Genomic DNA, 19,168 nt, shown 5'->3' on the forward strand with positions numbered 1-19,168 from the left:
ACGCATGCGAGTAGTGTAAGTAGGAGTTGATTACCTATGTAAAGCAAGTTCGCGAAAGAGTGTCTAATAACTATAAAGGCAATGACGAACACATCCAGTACGTTCCTGTAGTGCCTATGCCAGCATTACAACTAATTCTTGCACCCCGAAGTTCTGAAGAATATGTGCTGATCTGATCCCTATACGAACTACTGTTCCACCGAGCCTCCCTAGATATTTCTAAAAGCTGGCCTGTTTCTTGGTTTCCGTATTTCCGTATCCGAGAGCATAGATGTATACGTAAAAATAAAAAGATCGTCCTCGTAGCTTGTAAACCACCCTCCAAACAGCCCACCTCCCTGCCCCTTTTCCAGCCTTCAACCATCGGTGTTAACAAACCCCTTTCGAGGCTTCACCTCCAGCGCCTTCGTCACGTCCGCCTCCACGCTAACCTCGTGCGCTGAAGTTTGCGCCACAACGACGCGCTGCCTTCGCGCGTCCTCGGCCGCAACCCACTCCGGGTCAAAGCCGTGGTCCGCCAGCATGTCGGCCCAGAGGTCCGTCAGACCCATTTCCCGCGCCCAAGCCGAGACAGTCTTCCCCTCCACGGCGTCGAAGATGCCCTCGGGCCGCTGCTTCACACCCCGCGCCACCACGTGCTCTAGGAAACTCAAAGTCCCACGTAGTTTCGGGGCGACGCGCCAGCGGCGGTACGGCATCGTCATCCGGTTACGCGGCCGTTGCACCGGCGGCAGCCATATCGTGCTGTCGGGCATGTTCCTCCGGTGCAAGGCGGCCGATATTTCGTGAAGGAGCAGAACAGCCGAGAGGGCCACGGGAATGGAAGCAGAAGCTTCTAATATACAGCTGCCGATTATCTGGTCCACTATGCAGTCGAACACCCCCTGGGACGCGAAAACACGTTTGTAGAGCCTGGAACTCCAGAGAATGAGAAAAATCAATGTCTGTAAACCCCCTACTGCCCTCACGGAAGAAGTGTCGATACTCTCGTCAAGGTCGATACTCTCATCAAGGTTGATACCCTCAGCTCCGCAGGTTCGCACCCAGTCGGAAAGCTCCCATGCCGTATAAGTCGATTTGCCCTTTATCAATTCTACCGTTATTCGTAAACCAAAGCTATCGTTTAGCCACAAATCCTCCCTATTGGTATTAGAAAGGCTTCGGAGATAGTAAAATATTTGAGGGCCTAGTTTATTTCCGCAGAACTGGAGGGGTGCGATCGCGAGACATATGGGTTGTTCTCCAAATCTGATGGCATCAGATGACATTCAATTAGCTTGCAATAGGACAATATTACGCACACGGAAATGTCGTTGGTATCGGCGCCACTTTGAACTAATGCTTTTACGGCGTCAAGGTTGCCATAGAGTATAGCAGTCTTTCTCGTATTAGTGGCATTTAAACAGTCTCCGTAGCAGAAAACATGATGTTGCTACTTACATGAAGTAAGGTCCGCCCGGATATGTCATGGTCCGTTGGGAAGACAATTTTCTGGCGAAGCATTTCGCGAATTAAGTCCAAATCCCAGGTTCTGAAGGCTTCCCATATATCGTGGTCGCTGTGAAGTACACGATATGTTTTGAGCTGTAACCCGAACTGCGGGCTTCCTCGGCCATCGGTTGTCCTGCGGTATGAGACTGAATACCCTCTGGGGAACCAGCCCAGGGACGGGACGAAGTGAACCTCCAGCTCACGCACCCTGACTAGAGGCCTAACAGGATCGAATTTGGATTTATCTCGAATTGTAAGCGAGAATATCCCTAGTCGCGTAACTATTGACCATGTTTTTCTGAAGGTCATAACGGTGTTGTGACCTTCTTGTCGTCGACAGCCTCGTGGTTCGAAATAGGGGTATGACGTATCATAGTTTAATTTGGTATCCGAGTCGCCCTCCGTTTCCGCTTCAGTTTGCATCTTGCTCAAGACCTTGGGGGCCTGGGCCTGCAAAATTGCGATCTCAGACCTGACGGCACCCCGAAATTCACGTTCACCCCTTCGAGTAATTTATCCTGGTATTCATCTAGTATTGTTCCCAACACGTTACGAAAGGGGAGAAAGGCCTGGCTATTATTGGCTTGTGGAAGCGCCTGGGTTGCCCAGGCACGAAATTGGGAACCTTGTATCTGAATGGTGGCAAGGGACTCGACAATATCCGAGTGCTTCTGCATCATAGTCCCAATCGAACCCTCCAAGGCCCCGATCTTACTGTTCACCCCCTGCCAGGCCACCGAATTTTGCTGTGACATTTGGGTATGGAATCGCGAGTTCTGCGTTTTTAAGTCGGCGATTGAACTGCCAACCTCGTCGAGCTTGGCATCAGTGTCCCCTTTGAGATTCTCGATCAAGGGGGAGATACCGTTCACTTTGTCCAGGACGGTTTGGACCTGATTTTTGCTCGGTTGCCATGTACGCTGCTCACACTGTGTCTGCTTGATCTGGTCCGTTAAGTGTAGAGAAAGGAGGCTCGCAAACTTCTGTAACCTATCGGCGATCTCGTCGATCTCCCGCTTATTCCACACATATTTTAATGCGGTCTTACCACGGCGGATACGACTCTTATTTCCCGGGGGAGATAGAAGGCCCAAGTCCTCTAGCCGCTTTAGAAGCTCGCCCGCGAGATTACAGCAGCCGTCGACTATTTGGAGAGTCTTTTTCTCTTAGTTGTAGCCTTATGGTCAGCAACCTCTAAGCTGAGCAAATAGAAAATCGAAAGCGAGCAGGGGAAATAAGGGGAAGGGGAACATCCCACACACCTTCTCATCAAGCGCCTCCGTTGTCGATGCTTGCTAGACAGATTGCACTGAGGCTCTCACTCTCTCCGCCAAACCTTTGAGGCTTGTCGCGATCACAGCGTAGTCCTTGTGGTCAGACGAGATTGCATCCTGCTGGAGCTCTCTAGACTTCCGGACGAGCTTAGCGGCGAGTTCGACGAATTGCAATACATTGGAGGCGAATCCTACAGCCGCGAGGGCTTCCATGAGTGCTATGTTCCGGGATGCTTAACAAGGGGATGTCAAATACGTGTGTAGACACGTAAGTAATTCTTTTTTAAAATTGGGGGGGGATGATGACAACGCGAGACGTGGCATCGGGCTCATATACCTACCCGCTCTCGCTCCCTACGTAGCATGGCACACAGCCTCCTGCAGCTATTATCCGACAGCTCAGCCCCAAGCCTTGCGTTAGACATGTTGTCGCACCAACTAGGAGGATTCGAGGCGAGAGATCGACATGCGGATTCGTATGGGCGTCGACGCCGTCGCTAACTGTTAGCCTATCGACTGTGGTTGTTGGCGGCACGTTCGAAGTGGGCGTTCGCGAGTAGGCAGAATCCGCGTAGGCAGCACAATTGGATTGGATCTCGCGGGCAGGGGACAGGGCGGCAGACAGGCCCCAATGCGCCCGCCCGCCCGCCTCCCCCCATTCTCTGAACGACGAACTCACCTTAGGTACCTTAGATACCTCCCTACGAGGTTCCCTAAGAGGTTCCCGAGGAGGCGGTGCACGCACTAATTCTATACACACTCAATGCATCTCGCGCATCGCTGTCAGTGCAGTGCGCAGAACGTTGGCTGCCTTCATTCTGCCTACCATGCGGAGGACTGAGTAGATACATAGGTATTTCACACGCAGCGCGTCCCAATTCCCCCCGTTAATTACCTACCCCTACCCACCTAGAGACGCTCCCAGCCGTCTCGATCTGGGTGCCGGGATGTCTTAGTCTACGCCACCCTCACGAACCACCTGTATTAGCATTCCCGTACGTTATACCTTTCGTCCATCAAGTCGGCGACCTTGCCCTTCACCACTGCTCTTTTTCTCCGGTGCTTTGCCTTTATCCTCCCCGCCCTTCCGCTTGACGGCCCCTCGTAGCGTCTGGCCTTGTCCCGCGAAGTGCGGTCTACTCGCATTCTCTTTCTCTGCTTCCTTGTCCGCGTCCGTCTTCAATGGTTTGACCTCGTAACCGAAGAAGAGTTTGTTTGGGGGCAGCCGCAGCGGCATAGGACCATTATTAGTTCGTCGCCGCAGGACAGGCAGGGCGTCCGAGGCACGCGGAGCGGAGGGAGTGGGAGTCGGGGCCGGAGTCCTTGCACCCTTCTTGGGGTTCAGCTTGTGGCCTTCGCCTAAAAAGTGCGATGAGGCGGCCCTGGCTCCAGCTGCAGCTACCGTAGAAGTGGGCGCGATGGCATCATAATTGATATCTTGCGCCATTGTTCCCTGGGGGTGTACAAACCCCCCAACCGGTAGGCCTCCCCGTGTACTTTTCGGTGTGCTAGTCCCGCTACCCCTCTGCGGCTCCACGTAACCTACCGGCGGTGCGAATTCGACCGAAACGTCTGTCTCGATCATGCACACGCCCATCCTCTTCGACTCTGGCTTGACTTCTAGAACGGCGACGTCGTAGACCTCGTCGTTGTACTCGAAATTGAATACGTCGCCCTTGGTCAGCGCGGCGAAGTTTCGAAAAGCCTTCTCCAAGACGGCCTTGGGATCGCTGATGTCCAGGAATTTCGTGGATTGAGGCTGAAGCTTGACCATCCTAGCGAGCCGAAGTGATGCAGACTTTATCTGAATCATATCGCCGACGTCTAGCTGTAGCGTTTCCATCATCTGCGACCGTTAGCTAGGAGTCGATAAACAGCACCTAGGCTCGTCTTGGAGCCAACACCTACCCACTGTGGTAGGTACGCTCGACCTTCCTCTGCCACAAATTCCAGCACGCCAGCATGTGCTCGAATGTCCTTCGGGACGTTTATCAACCGCAGCATCAGGGGCCACTGGACATGTAGCTGGGTGATCTTGTTCAGCGCCGAGGGTGGAAGGAAGATCTTGGAGCCGTAGTTGAGTTCGGGTCTCTCGGCTCCCGGAGCCATGATGATCGGGTAACAGCGGAAGAAGTCGTTGAAGCGGGGGAGATTCGGGGCCCCACCATCTTCGGAGTCGGATGCCATTGCGGCGAAATACTGAGAGGAGCAGAGTCAGCTGCGTGTCAGCTAGTGGGTAGGCGGGGTTGCCGGGAACAGAACCTACCTGAGTGATCGCAGGCAAGGGGGGGGGACCGAGTAGCGAAGGTCGGCTGGATGCGATCGAATGTAGGAGCAGAGACGGCTCTAAAGATAACTTGAAGTAGACGTCTGTTCTGATACTGGCTTCTCGCTCGATGCCTAGAGCGGGAGGCAGATATCCAGTGTGTTCTGGAGAGCTCTAGTGGGGGCGTGTACCAAAAGGCAACTATGAACACCGCGGGCCAGGCGAATCCGTATAGAGAGTCGCTGGAATGAGGGAAAGGAAGGGTAGAGGAAGGAAGTATAGGTTGGTGGATTAAGGAGGTTGTTTTATCATCAAGATATACCATAAGGCGTCACTACCTCTATGTGGTGATGTCTTAGGGACAAGTACGCCAGGTATATCTGTGACCAGCAGGTAGCTAAGGCTACCAAGCTTGATGACGAAACTGCGGCGTTAACATTGATCCGCATGCTTAATATCTCCCGGGTGCCTTGATAGGTACCTAACATTATACCTGTAGGTGGAAGTACCTGTAGGTACCTAATATATCTATTATGTACCAACACATGTACCTCACCCCACTCTATTTATGCATGCTTATATAAACCACCCACTACGGGGTACCTACCTAGGGTCTCCACCGAATGAGCTGCAAAGCCACTGGGCTGGGGGGACCTTACATTTCAACGTCATTTCTGGCCGACAACCGCTAAGTCGGTGCATGATTTCCAAAGCCCTCCCCGATCCGGACATACATCCAATCCTCCTTTACCAGGTAGAAGATATACGCCGCAGCAACACTCAAGCCACCTCCCCGGCTGGCGCCGCCGACATGTCCTCGAGATTCAGCGCCGCGCGCCCCAAGCGTGCCGGCGAGAACTACGCGCGACTGCACCACGCAGAGCCCGACTCCAAGAAGGTCAAGTTTGACGTGAGGAACCCGTCCGCGCTGGCCTACGGGGGGGAAGACGACGACGACGAGGAGGCCGACGCCTATCTCGCAGCCGACGCCGACGTCATACGCGGTAGCGCCGCCACTAAGCGCGGGGCCGTCAACATCGACGGCTACGACTCGGACTCGGATCGCGAGGAGCTCGGCACCCTGCACGCGTCGCGGACGAAGCCGAAAGCGGAGGATGAAGACATGGACGACATGTTCGCGGCCGACGCGGGAGGCGACGCGGAGGACGAAGAGGCGGATCCTGCCGCCGCTAAGAAGAAGAGCAAAGAGGTCAGGTTCTTAGACACGGACGGCATCGAAGGGCAGGACGCGAGATCGAAGTCGGGGGGACATGTCCGCCTGGACGACGAGTCCTCTGGGGACGACGACGAGGAGGCCGTCGAGCTGGCGATACAGGAGGAGGGCGTCGACGAAGAAGTCGGCGCGGGCGGGCTGAAGAAGCACGCGCCCAAGGTCGAGGCCTTCAACCTCAAGGCCGAGAACGAAGAGGGGCGGTTCGACGCGGACGGCAACTTCGTGCGGAAGGCCGCGGACCCCGACGCCGTGCACGACAAGTGGCTGGAAGGCGTCAGCAAGAAAGACATGAAGAGGGCCGCCGAGGCCCACCAGCGCCGCGAGGCCGAGCAGCGGCAGAAGCGGAAGGAGGAGGACAGCGCCTTGACGTCGGACCTCCTCAAGTCGCTGATCCTGCAGCTGGAGCGCGGCGAGACCCCGCTCGAGGCCCTGGCCCGGCTCGGCCGCGGCCAGACGAAGACGAAGAAGGTGCCCAGGTGGAAGCAGAAGAAGCAGAAGCCCGAGTCGATGCACGTCGATCCCGGGAAGCCCGCCGAGGACCCGGAGCAGGCGCGCATCCGAGACGCCATCGACGCCATCACGGAAGCGGCTGACAGGCTTCTCGGCAGAGACCGCGCGGACGTCTACGACCGGGAGCGAGAGCGTCTGATCCGCGACTATACGCGCGAGGCGGACGAGCCATGGGTAGAGCCCGCACCCAAGGAGGAGGAGACGGACAGAGCGGCGGCGGCGGCGGCGACAGCAACTAAGATGTGGGAGTACCGCTGGACGGATGGCAGAGACGACGCCGACAAGCAGGGCCCCTTCGACGGGCCTACGATGAAGGCCTGGCAGGATGCCGGTTACTTCGGCGAAGGCGTCGAGTTTAGAGAGGCCGGCGACGAGGGGTGGAGTCGGGTTGCCGACTTTGTATGAACATCGGGACCAGGCATGGGGGAGTGCAGTCGAATATGATACCCCAACCAACGGGCTGGGCGTCAATACGCTTGAATTGCTAGCTAAGTGTGCCGCGGCCTGAGAGTTACGCCCCCCCGATTACGAAGAGCGTACAGCAGTGAAACCCGTATATTGCAGGTATGATACTAAGGCCCACGACCCTCCTTTACTAGGGGGAACTCTCCACATCCGACAAGCTAGTAGTATAATCACCACGTCCCCGGGAAGACGCACTGGGACGAAGCCGACGTTACTAGATCCGAGTGGCGGCGCACAAGTTAGTAGATTAGTCAGTGCTGCCCCCCCTAGTAAGAGGGAATGCCATTATCCGTCTCTTTCAAACAAAGCTCAGAAGGTGCCAGAACCACAAACAGTGATCCAACGCTGCAGGGCAGAGTGACACAGGGGGCATGGCAGTACGTAACGGAGCGCATACGGGCATTCCATCGAGATCTTGCCGAAAGCTCGCCGGCGGCTGCTTAGAACGAGACGCGGGAGACGAGTACAATGTGCGTTATTTGCAGGGCGGTTAATTAGTCAATCAAGTACCATTTTGCTCGGCCGCGCCGGCGGGATATCATCAAAGCAGAGAGACGCTGTCGAGGGAGGCAGGAAATACACGTGGGGCACCACCATCGCCACCGATAAAATCAACGACGACGACGACCTGGGGGTGGCCGAGGGGGGAAAAGAAGGACGGGGTATTGTCGTCGATCGCCATCTCATCCTCCCTTTCCCGCCATCGATCCGTCTAGCCCCCGGTCCTTAGTCGCGCCTCTATCTCTCTATCTTACCACCTTTCCACGTACACAGCCAGTCCATCTTCATCCGGCCCGTCCTTTCCCCTCAGACTTTCTCTGATTCGACCTCTCTCGGATTCATTACTTAATGAACAAAAAATAGTACTGGAAACCGCGAAAAAAATACATGTTCCGGAGCCGTGATGTGATCCGTCCGCCCTAGCGAGACGCCGTTGAATGAATGCATGTATGCCGTCCTGTTTCGCCTCTCTCGACCCTCTTCTCTCGTCTAGATCGCCTGAATTCGGAAAGTGATGGTGTAGGGGGGTTGGGATGATAACAGATGCCGGGGAAGAGAAGCATGTGCTCTGGTATCATGTCGTCGAAATCGTGGTCCGTAATATACATTAGAATATAGGTTGAAACCATTGTGAGAAGTGGGAGACGCTTCTTGGATGGCACGGATCCCTCTGAGTTTATGGGTGCGCTGAGCGAACAACTCCATTAGTTACCGAGTGACACGCTTTGCTCAAGGCTTCGGCGGGCTTCCACGAGCTGTGGCCCTGCATGAGCTTTCGGAGGACCTCGAGCGTGACCGGTGCGGTTTCTTCGGGCATTGTCCATGGACCAAGTCGATCAATGAGCTTGCCGATCGTACCTCCGTCGTCCGATTTAGGGCTTCCATCATATACGCCCATAACTCTGCGCGCATTGTCGGCCAGTCGCCAGGTTTCTTGCTGCTCTTTGCTGTTTGCAAGAATATCCTTTGCGACCTCGGGGTCGTTGGGATACGACCACATGATACGGCCGATATGGACGAGACAGACGCCCTGAAGGCGCAAGATAAGCGCGGTTAGCGGGTTATGTCGAGCGCAATCGGCTCTGGTCACTCGGAATAAGGCCAGCAGCTCTCGAAACGCGCGAGTAGAATGGGGCCTGCGCTCGAGATCGGAAGCGTCGCTCTGCAGCTTGAAGCCGAGAAGGAAGGAAACGAGGCACTGTACACCCGCAGCGATGGCAACTTGCCGATCGCGGTCCGAAATGCCTTCAGCAGGCAGCTTCAGGACCCCATCCCGCTCGTGCTTGAGCTTAGTGGCAAGCTGAATAAAGTCTGCGGCCCTGGATTGAAGTTTCTGGAGCTTCTCCAAGTCGACCGGTGGGCGGCGCCGTTCGGGAGCTTGCGCGGCAGGCGTGAGGCCGTTGACGGCTCCCGGCGTACCGGCTTGGGAGCTATTGGACGCGACCCTCGTCATGGCCGACGACTGCCTAGGCGGGGTCGAAGGGCGCAGGCTCTCTGAAGTCTTTGGGCGTTTAGATGCCTCGCTAATATCGACGGCGGGGATGGGACGCTTGCGAGCGGTACCGGGTTCCAAGCTGATGGAGCGGTCGCGAGCCGCGCGGTCGTCTCTCTTGAGTAGATCGTTCTTCTTCCTTCCACCTGGGGGCAAGGCTAAGAGTCGCTCCACGGTCTTCGCGTTCCGCTTCTTATACTTCAGGGTGACCATGAACGATTCTCGTTGTCCTTTGTTGCTATCGACGTGGATCGTGTCCTCGCGCTTTGACGATTTCGGCGCCTTCTTCTGGCTCTTGGGGGACTCGGAAACTTGACTGCTCCTTTGACTGGAATCCTTCAATGGCGTCAACTTGTTCGACCTCGCTAGCTCTTCAAGTACAATGGCAGGCAGGGTCGGGGAGAGGAGAGGCGGGATCTTCCGCTTCTTCGGGGCGGGCGAAGGTTCGCGATCGTCGCGGCTCCTTTTAAGTGGTGCCTTTAAGCTATTCGGATCGATCAGCTTCTTTTTGGGACTGGGGCGCGACGCTTTGGACTCGGGATCTATCAGAGCCGACATATTAATCGGAGATAGCAAGGGCGGGACCGGAGCACCCGACTTTGAGTTCGGAGTGCTCTCCGCCCGCCTCTGTACCTTGTCCTTGCTCGCATTATGCTTCTGGGAGCCGTTTACTTGAGTATCGGGCTTGGGTGGGACGCCCTTGCTACCCGTACTGTTGAGGGGCGGTTTTCCGTTAGGGATGTTGGTTGCAGGTCTCGAATCTTTCGACTGCTTTTTCTCGGTGGGTGGCAGACGCTCCTGCTTCTGCGCCGAGTTTTCTTTCGGGGGACGTGAACTCGTGGAGATGGCTGTCGCATTCTCCACCTTGGGTCGTTTCACCGGCTTAAGATCCCGATCGGAGTCGGCAATTCGTTTTCTCTTCTCGAGAGAAGGACTAGGCAGACGACGCGCATCGCCTTTTGCGTCCGGCTTCGCGTCCGGCTTCGTGTCCGGCTTCGTGTCCGGCTTCGCGTCTGGTTTCGCGTCTAATTTCGCGTTCGGCTTTGCGTCTGTCCTCGCCTCAGCTCTGTCTTTCCGGACATCACGGCGGTCTTCCATGTCTTTCTTCATCGGTTCCGGTAGCTTCTTAGGCGGCGGATTCGGTTTGCCGGGCTGCGCGACTGGTTTAGGGGCCGCTTCGGCGTCAGGAGACCTTTTCCTGTTTTTGTAGTCTTTCAAGGACAGCTTCGTCTTCGGCTTGTTGGGATCGAGTTTGCGCGGCGTCAGGGTGTTGGTTGCATTGCTGGCTCTGCCGGCGTCCTCTCGCACGTCGAAGGCGGCGCGGGTAAGGAGGATCCCACGGTCCGCGTCGCTGAGAAATGTGGTGTACTGGAGGGGTCTGATGTCTTGTTCCTCTAGCCTCCTCTCATCGGAGTGCGGCCGGTATCGCGTAGTGTCGAGGGACAGGTAGTGGGCTTTCGGGGGTAATACGTTCTTGGCTAGTTTCTTAATCGTCTTGGTTGCTTCCTCCATGGTCTACTTTGTTCATGCAACCTCGGATTGTTGCATGCGAAGCTGGGGAACGGGTTCATGAAAGAGATCGCAGGTGCAGCGGTGGCTTGGGGGGGGTGGTGGTGGTGGTCACGCAGGCGGTATAGTGGTATATGGGAGACGAATGGGTGGACAGGTCGGTACAAGACCGAAAGTAACGGGTTCGGGTTGTTGTGGCAGGGCGGAAATTTTAGAAAAAGGCCTGGTATCAGAAAAGAGTTCAGCACACCGATATACTCTGCTAGTCGTTGCGTAATGTCTGATGCAGCATCGTGATACGACGATCCGGGCGGATATTTGCTTATGTATGTAACTCTTCAGGACACGGCGAATCAACGCACCCAGGCAGACATTGGGGGAATTGGAGACGAGATGTGATTGTACCGTGGAAAAAGCAAGGACAGTAGGGTTACCATGTGGACTGACCTCAAAGGTTGAGCGAGGGACCAGGTGGTGAAGAGAGGACGATGCTGCCGATGGCCAGGCCCGCACCGCAAAATGCCGTATGATAGACACTCGAGTTCTTGTTGTCGCGTAGACACCTACTACTGTCTTATCCAGCCTCCAATAGATCCTCGTGACATTCGGCGCGGCGCATCGCTCATCGAATCACCTGGTCGCGTCGGCGAATGGCTGGGATGACGGTGCAAGGGGAGAGACAAAAAGGAAAGGTACGAGACGTCTAGTAGTGAGTATTAAGGTGCATGGTAGTGCGGACGAAAAGAAGACAAGGCGCCGAGAAGCAGAGAGAGCGGGATGCGGGCAGGCGAGAAGAAAAAAAAAAGAGTGAGAGACGGGAAGGTGAGAGATAGCGTGTGCGTGCCAATGATTTGTTGTTGCAGATGCGTGATGATCGGCAGCGGGAAGAGTTGGCGAAGTGGGCGAGAACCAACCGACGGTACCAGGTATGTAGGCAAGGAAGAGGTTGCAGTCGTAGGGGTGGACAGCATGGGAGGAGGGTTGAAGTACCAGGCGCGCTGCTCGAGGGTGTAATGTAGGCGACGGCTGGAAGTGAGGTGAACTGGATGCGGTCGAATGCGAGGCAAGGTGAGATCGAGAGAGGGATGGGAAAGCCGTGTATGGCATGGCATGCGTGTGGTAATGGGCGATGGGCCTATGCACATAGGCGGAAGAGAGCGAGGGAGAGAGAGGGTTTAGGTGCCCAGTGTGTGTAAGTGATAGAGGGATGGTAGTGAGATGGACAGCGAGACGGGCAGTGCGACGGGCAGTGCGACGGGCACAGGTGAGGCGTGTGTGTGGTGTGCGTCAGGTGCGGATGTATGTGTGTACGCCGATGCGTAGGGTCCGGGTGGAGACATACAAGCGTACCTGAGCGGAGATGTACTCGATCTACTCGATCTCGCCTGAGCAGTACCTGGTCCGAGCCGCGTAAGATGTACCGCCCACAGATGTTTGTGTACCCAGTACGTGCTGCACATCTTGTGTGTACTAAGAGGTACCTACCTACCTGGTACCTAACGTACCTCCGGCAAGCAAAAGGGGGATGTTCTATACTTGGGTGGGCGCCTACCTACCTGTACCTACCTGTACCGAAAGAAACAAGCGCCTTAGGTACATATCATAGGCAATCGAGCCCCCCTCGCGGGAGGAAACTAGGAGAAACAGATAGATCTAGGTACCTAGGGGAGGTATCTATACAGGTACACGTGTAAATGTGCGCTTAGGAGGTGGCAGCAAGACAATCCCAGTCCAACGTCCATCTGTGATAGGTGAGCGATGCTACGAAGCAGGTATGGCGCCAAGTAGCTCGCAGTTTGGATGAGCAAAGACGGGACCGCCAGGGCTGGACAGGGTGAGCGGGCAAAGATGGAACCCCCCCCCCCCTCCTCATCATCATCCTCGCTTCTCCTCAATCGCCTAGGTATATTGCCATGCTTACCTACCCATCTAGCTGCACCTACATACTACGTTAGGAACTGAAATAGCTAGGCGCTTTACACCTACCTCCCCACTGCTGCTGCGACTAGCAGGGAAGGATATGTTGCGCCGATAGAGACGAGAGGAGGTCGGGGTTTACTGAGGCAGCAAGTACCCACGTACCCGGGCGTGGGTACCTGAGGCATCCGCTGGGTGCCGAACTTCTCGCCAATGGCCAACTTCGAACCTGCATGCGGTTGGGAGCCTTCCGGGATGGAGAACCTCGTTGAATTGTCTTATTAGCATCCCAGCATCGCTCTCGCAGGTGACATTGAGATGCGTCCTCCTCTGCAGAGGCACATGCTACGTACATGCGCACGTCCCATCCGCCTACCCATCAACCAGGACGGGATCGCGTCACTCTGGTGCTTGGGTAACCTCCAGCGAGAGCACTTCTACGTGGCTACGGTGGCGGGCGACCCTATCCAGCTTCACGCCTTGACGTTGCCGTTGCCCAACTGCTACCCTATCTACAGAGCCTACCCACACACGCTATGGCATACATGTCTGGCAGGATCGGGCGTGCTACCTCCTATCTTTATTTATTCAGCTGCGCTCTGCATCGCCGATGCTACGTGCTAGACCGGCGGCCAGCTCCCCTCGGCGAGGAGCGTCTCCCTTCCTCACCTGATCCGAGTCCGGGTCGAGATGGCTATTAAGGCGAAGAGGATCGGAAGGGTTCAAAGACCAGGTACCTACCTAGGTACCTACCTTACCAGGACTAGACGCAGACGGGTAACTCAGCAAATGCATGACGATATTTTGTTTCATGTTTCACCAAAGCCCAACGCGCTTCCGGGTGCGGATATATAGGTAGGTACCTATATATATTAATAGTACATTTACCTATATCGGTATTCTGTGCGTGCCGGTGCCCAAGGGATATACCTTACCTACAGGTAGGTACCTAACCCCCCCTAGACAGGTACCTACCTCCTTCCACCCTACCCGCCTGTAGAAAGGTACCCGGGCAAGTAGGCAGGTACCTAATCTATCTAGGAGGTACCTACCCAGGTATGTATATATCGGTAGGTACCCATCAACCGAGCAGCCATCGGCAAGGCAGGCAGGCAACGGGCAGCTACCTGACGCCAGGGCCCGAGCTCTGCCAGCTACCGGGTCCTCGCCAGGGGACGAAGAGGAGGCAAGGCGGCCACGCATCGATCACAAGGCTGACGTGGGGTGCTGCGACCTAGCCATTGCATCCTTTTTCGTCAGATCTTTTTCTTTTTCTTTTTTTTCTCCCCCTTTTCCCGCGCCTCGCTGATCCCCGACCTGTCTTGCCTTGCCTACCTGATCCGCGGCATGGGAACCCCCATCCAGCAGCCATCCGGTGTGCATGCAGAGCCTCGCAGCCCACCCAGCCTTGTCAGCCTCAATTTCCCCAACCGTTCCATCTCGGCCGACTTCAGCTTCAACTTCACCCGCTAAAGTACCGAGACCCATGTACCCGTCCACCCCCAGACCCAACCCACACCGCCGACCGAACCCAACCCAACACACCCCGAGCGCATCCCATATGAGACGGTGAAAACGCTCCGACCTGCCTACCTATCCGACGACCAATCCCCTCGAACCCTCTCCCTCCCGATCCCCAAAATAACATATAGAATTTGACTTCAAGAGAGCAACGACCATGGCGGACAGAATCGGCGGCTTGACGCCGACCACCGTGCTGCTGTCCACCAGCATCGTGGCCTTCCTGTCGGGGTTCATGCTGGGCATCTACTCGATCCGGGGGTACCTGCTGGTCTCGCCGGCGCTCGAGTCGGAGCGCCGCGGCCACCTCGAGGACCCGGTCGAGAGCGACGAGTCCGACGTCGACGTCGACGACACGCCCCTCGACCACGCCCCCAACTGGGCCAACGGCGTCGACGCCGACCTCCGCGACGGCCTCCGCGCGCGCCCGCCCAAGGCGCCCAAGAAAAAGAAGAAGCCCAAGAAGGAGACCCAGACCAGCGCCCCCGCTCCTGCTCCTGCTCCCGCTCCTGCCCCCGCTGCCGCTCCTGCCCCCGCTGCCGCGCCTCCGACCCCTACCCCTACCCCTGCTACACCCGACGACGACGACACAGACGACGACGACGGCAAGCACCTGAACCTCGCAGCCGCCGGCGCGAGCCCGACCGAGGAGTGCAAGTTGGTACTCGTAGTGCGGACGGACCTGGGCATGACGAAAGGTTCGCGTCCCCCCTCCCCCTCCCCTTTTTTCCCCTTCTCTTGGCTAACCCTTCCTCCCGTTTAGGCAAGATAGCCGCGCAGTGCTCGCACGCGACGCTGGCGTGCTACAAGCAGGTCAGCGACGCGGCGGGGCGCGGGTCGGACGAGGCGGCGCGGCTGCTGGCGCGGTGGGAGCGGCTGGGCCAGGCCAAGATCGCGGTGCAGGTGCGGTCGGAGGCGGAGCTGCTGGCGCTGCGCGCGCGCGCGCGCGCGCTCGGCCTCCCCGCCGCCGTCGTCCGCGACGCCGGCCGCACCCAGATCGACCCCGGCACCCTCACCGTCCTCGGCGTCGGCCCCGCCCCGCGCACCGCCGTCGACCAGGTCACCGGCCACCTCAAGCTGCTGTAGGCCGCGCCAAAGTTGCCCTGCCGCAGGGCAGGTTAGAAGAGAGCATGCTCCGCGCCGTGGGACAGCGGATGGGCGGCGCATACGCCGCCGGCGGATTGTGGCTGGGTCGCCAGGAGCGGCAGGCGCGTGTAGAGAGGCGTCCCCCGTATCCCGGCACCGCGTGTGGATGGCGGGGACTCTCGTTCAGTCGGATAGCGACGGCGCGTGGGGAAATCTTGGGTGGGACCTAAGAGAAGTGAAAAGCACATAGACTTGACTTAAGGGGGCACGCAAATAGACTCGGGCATTTATGTACAAACCAGGCGCAGGGTTGCAACTCGTCAGCAGGCAGGCATTACACATCCACCAGTTTAGGATACCTCAACTGCTGGGGAAGGAAGGCAATTAAAAGCCTCCCGAAACAGAAGCATTTCTAGTCCACCCTCGTTTACGAAGCGTTTATTCATTAGCCATCCCGCGTGTATCTACAGTGGCGGAAGAGCTCGCGGGGACTGTCGAGGGTTCACCCCGTCGCTCATCTCAGTCCCGGACTTTGACTCCTTTTTGGAGCTCTAGGGCCCTTCCTCACGTCTTCCCGCCTCTCCTGGCCTACAGGCCATTCCTTTTGTCCGAATCTAATCCGCAAGCCCCTTGAGAGGAAACGGTGCGATAGGAATGGCCTTCCCTTATCGACGGACGTATCCTACACGGCTTGTATTAAAACCGGATCTCAGTACGTCCAGCCCGCATAAACCCACCACCGCAACACCCCGTGAGAGGTTCTGTTTCCTTTATTTAAAGAAGCTGCCGTTTGCGGCAACCATAGGCTCGCCAGGTTGGGTGATTATCAACTCAGCCAGGCCTAGGACCGCGGCTAATTGTTGCGCGAGTCGGTGGGCCTATACGGTCGCATCGATCTTCCGCTTCTTTGTCTGGTCGTCCCCGGGAAGCGGCGCCGGGGAACTACGTTTTTTCCCGTCGGACTGGAGGTTTTTGATGAACTCGGCCAGTCCGTTAGGGTCTTTTAGGTAAATCTGGAGGCCCTGCTCGATGTGTTCGACTTTGTCTTTCAGTCGCGAGACTTCCTTCTCGACGCTAGTAACCCGTGCCTCGTTCCGCTGGGCGTACGGTTCCAAATCTTTCAGTCGTGAGACTTCCTTCTCGACGCTAGTAACCCGTACCTCGTTCCGCTGGCCGTACGGTTCCAAATACTGGAACATCCTGTCGGCCATTTGCTTCGAGTTAAGATTCGACCATTGACTATCCAATGTTCGCACAGACAACTCCAGGGCCTCGAGCCTGTTTCTGGTGTCGTCCAGGTCGAACTTGATACCTTGAATCGCAGCATCGAGAGCAGGGGTGATTCCGTTGCCGCCGCTGCTCTGCTGAGTATTTCGTATCTGCGCCGCGAGGTTGGCAAGGCCACGATCGATACCATCAATTCTCGTGCCCAACTTCCGACTCTCGAGCGACGCAAACCGGTTTTCCAGACCACGCAGGTCTTCGGTCAACTGCGTGGTGATGCGCTCCGAAGAGCTGATTTGCGCCACGATGTCGGTATTGTCTGAAGCAGCCTTCAACCGCCCCACCTCATCAATAGCCGCTGCGAGCTTGTCCACACGGGCGCCTAGTTCGTCGACCATTTCAGCGCACACGTCGCCTGATTCGGTGACTGTTGTCTGCATAGCGATTTTGAGTCCTTCGAGCTTCTCTTCGACATAAGTTCGCATTTGCTGATTCTCTTCCGGCTTTAAACCGCCCGAAGTTATTCCGATGGGTCCCGGGTTCGGACCTGCCTCGAGACTTCGTTGTATGTCTCGGAAGCGCGCGTCACTCTGGTTAGCCCAGGTCTCAGCCGCATCACGCAGAGATTTTAGATCTTGGCGTAGGGCGACTACGCCCTTCTCATTTATCAGGATCTTGTTCTTGAAGTCGTGGTCGATCCACGCCTCGAGAATCTCGTTGTACGTCTCCATGTCGAGGTCCTCAACCTTGGCCATGAACTTAGACACCTTATCCTCGATATCGTGAGCCTGGGCCGCGAAGGATTGAACATCCCTTGATAATCGGGCCATGTCATCCCGCACTCCCTTGGTATCGGCAGCTTGACCTTCGGCCTGGGTCTTTAACTCCTCCATTCCGGGCGCCATCTGCTTTGCCAACTTGAGAGCGGTACATTGCTGCTGGAGCTCTCTGTTCTGAGACTCGAGAGCGCCGTGATCTTTCTTCAACACTTCGAATTCGTTGCTGAGAGCATGGAACGCATTGCTCCATTTGTCACGCTCATCTAGCACGCTCTGGATCTGAGCCTGAGCCTGAGATATCTGCTCTTGCTGCTCGGAAGTTTGTTTTTGTAGGCTGGCATACTTGGCCTCGAGGGCGGATATCGATTCATTTTTAGACGCGGCGGCTGCTTGCGATTGCGTCGTCACCTGCGAAAATAGGCGGGATATCGCACGATCGAGGTTCTCTTGGTATCGTCGGCTGGATTCTTGAATTTTCTTATCGATGGCCTCGCAGTCGGCCTTGTCGCGATCGTCGAATCTTTGTTGGAATTCGGAAAAGGGAGCGAAATCGTCCACCTTGTTTTTCGCTCTGCTAAGCTCCTCTTGCCTACAGGACCCCTCCCTTACTACCTTGTCCCGCTGCAGCCTTAAGGTGGCGAGCTCCCCCGACGCCTCAGACCACTTATGCAAAGCTTCCAGGATTTCTTGTACTTCAGGGTTGCTGGCTCTCGGGGCGCTCGGCATGATGGAGGAAATCGGGGTTACCGTGCTCGACTTCGTCGTCCTCTCAGAAGCTGTCAATCAGGTCAGAATCCAGACGCGAACGGCCCGTCAGAGGACGACGCAACGTACCAGCTTCGGCGAAGACCGGGCGAGCGCTGGTGGGGGTGCTGAGGGCGCTGGTGGGCGAGTTGTTTAACGACGCAGATCGCTTCGACCCGTCGGCGGGCGTTCTCGTACCTGTCTGCAGTCGATGGAGGGAGTCGGTCTCTCTCCTAGCCGGCCGCGGGCTGGTGGTCGCCGCCCGGTTGTCTCGGTCCCCCCTCGCGTCTCTGAGATCCCGCGACTCTTGTCGAGCCGGATCGGTGTCGCGTGCCTTGTCCCAGTCTTCGTTGGGTCGGTACGACTGGCCATGGTAGGACGCGCGACGTCGCTCGTCTTCATAGGCGCTCGATCGGTATCCGTATGGGAAAGACATGGTAGTGTGGCCGCGTGCAATTTCTACAGTGGGGGATTTTTATGCCCACTAGGCGAGACGGGCCTGCCCTTCCGGTCCGGATTTCTTCCCCCTCCTCGCCGGGGCGTCGAGCTCAATCTTGCAACTTCCTCGCAAAACCGCTTACGTGTGGCAATTACATCGCCCTGGTTAGAGCTCACGAACTTCCGATTCCGCTTATCCCGCCGGCTGCTTTCGCATACGGAGGCAGGCCTGAACCACCACAGTAGCGGGACCCCTGCGAAGGATCCTGCGGAACGTCAGCCCAGCTGCCTTCGCGGATGCGGACTCTTTAACCGCAAACACGCGTCTCGCTCCAGACCGCGTTTAGCTGAGCTTGGCAAGGGTTTGTTTAGTCGTTCCCTGTTCTTCTTCCTCGCCTTCGGGCCGCGTAAAGTAAGGGTGCGTAGGGATTGAAGGTGTAGTCTTTTTTGTTTGGATTTTTTTGGCTTTCTTTCTTTCCTTCTCTTCCTTCTTCTCCTCCTCTCTCTTTCTCTTGTCTTTCCACGAGAGACTTTCGAAGACTCAATCCTCGATAAAAGGTAAAGGTGAGTAGGAGGAATGCAGGTTAAAGAGTATGTGTAATGTGCGCAGAACCTTGTCTTGTAAATTTGGGTGCTAATAGCTTCCTGACAGCATGTATGTCTGTTTATGTATATGCTGCGGATAAGTAAAGGGCTAATTGGAAGGCAATGGTGTAG

At 56.5% G+C, this 19,168-nt stretch overlaps 6 protein-coding genes across 6 annotated transcripts; 2 read left to right on the forward strand and 4 right to left on the reverse strand.

The window, feature by feature from the left end:
• Nucleotides 1-356: 356 nt before the first annotated feature.
• GGS23DRAFT_595845 (uncharacterized protein) lies at nt 357-2,978 on the reverse strand (the record flags this gene model as incomplete). The annotated part of the gene is made up of 5 exons (XM_051518382.1): nt 357-1,248; nt 1,302-1,378; nt 1,441-1,941; nt 1,992-2,656; nt 2,828-2,978. 5 exons carry the CDS (start codon nt 2,976-2,978, stop codon nt 357-359), a joined length of 2,286 nt encoding a protein of 761 aa, XP_051372918.1.
• A 461-nt stretch (nt 2,979-3,439) lies between these two features.
• GGS23DRAFT_563354 (UFD1-domain-containing protein) lies at nt 3,440-5,494 on the reverse strand. The gene is made up of 3 exons (XM_051516082.1): nt 5,033-5,494; nt 4,674-4,981; nt 3,440-4,611 (listed from the first exon to the last, which is right to left on the reverse strand). The coding sequence occupies exons 2-3, from the start codon at nt 4,950-4,952 to the stop codon at nt 3,766-3,768; spliced, it is 1,125 nt and encodes a 374-aa protein (XP_051372919.1). The 5' UTR covers nt 4,953-4,981; nt 5,033-5,494; the 3' UTR covers nt 3,440-3,765.
• A 348-nt stretch (nt 5,495-5,842) lies between these two features.
• Nucleotides 5,843-7,180, forward strand: GGS23DRAFT_595847 (uncharacterized protein; the record flags this gene model as incomplete). The annotated part of the gene is made up of 1 exon (XM_051518383.1): nt 5,843-7,180. One exon carries the CDS (start codon nt 5,843-5,845, stop codon nt 7,178-7,180), a length of 1,338 nt encoding a protein of 445 aa, XP_051372920.1.
• An 850-nt stretch (nt 7,181-8,030) lies between these two features.
• On the reverse strand, nt 8,031-11,179 carry GGS23DRAFT_487635 (uncharacterized protein). The gene has a single exon (XM_051514366.1). It carries the CDS (start codon nt 10,743-10,745, stop codon nt 8,418-8,420), a length of 2,328 nt encoding a protein of 775 aa, XP_051372921.1. The 5' UTR covers nt 10,746-11,179; the 3' UTR covers nt 8,031-8,417.
• Nucleotides 11,180-13,992: 2,813 nt separating this feature from the next.
• GGS23DRAFT_487682 (peptidyl-tRNA hydrolase PTH2-domain-containing protein) lies at nt 13,993-15,746 on the forward strand. The gene is made up of 2 exons (XM_051514368.1): nt 13,993-14,878; nt 14,944-15,746. The coding sequence occupies exons 1-2, from the start codon at nt 14,338-14,340 to the stop codon at nt 15,264-15,266; spliced, it is 864 nt and encodes a 287-aa protein (XP_051372922.1). The 5' UTR covers nt 13,993-14,337; the 3' UTR covers nt 15,267-15,746.
• Nucleotides 15,747-16,144: 398 nt separating this feature from the next.
• On the reverse strand, nt 16,145-18,449 carry GGS23DRAFT_595850 (uncharacterized protein; the record flags this gene model as incomplete). The annotated part of the gene is made up of 2 exons (XM_051518384.1): nt 16,145-18,045; nt 18,104-18,449. The coding sequence occupies 2 exons, from the start codon at nt 18,447-18,449 to the stop codon at nt 16,145-16,147; spliced, it is 2,247 nt and encodes a 748-aa protein (XP_051372923.1).
• Between the last annotated feature and the right edge of the window lie 719 nt (nt 18,450-19,168).

The sequence above is a fragment of the Durotheca rogersii genome, assembly GCF_024521655.1.
Source record: "Durotheca rogersii strain YMJ 92031201 chromosome Unknown GGS23scaffold_7, whole genome shotgun sequence".
Lineage (NCBI taxonomy): Eukaryota > Fungi > Ascomycota > Sordariomycetes > Xylariales > Xylariaceae > Durotheca > Durotheca rogersii.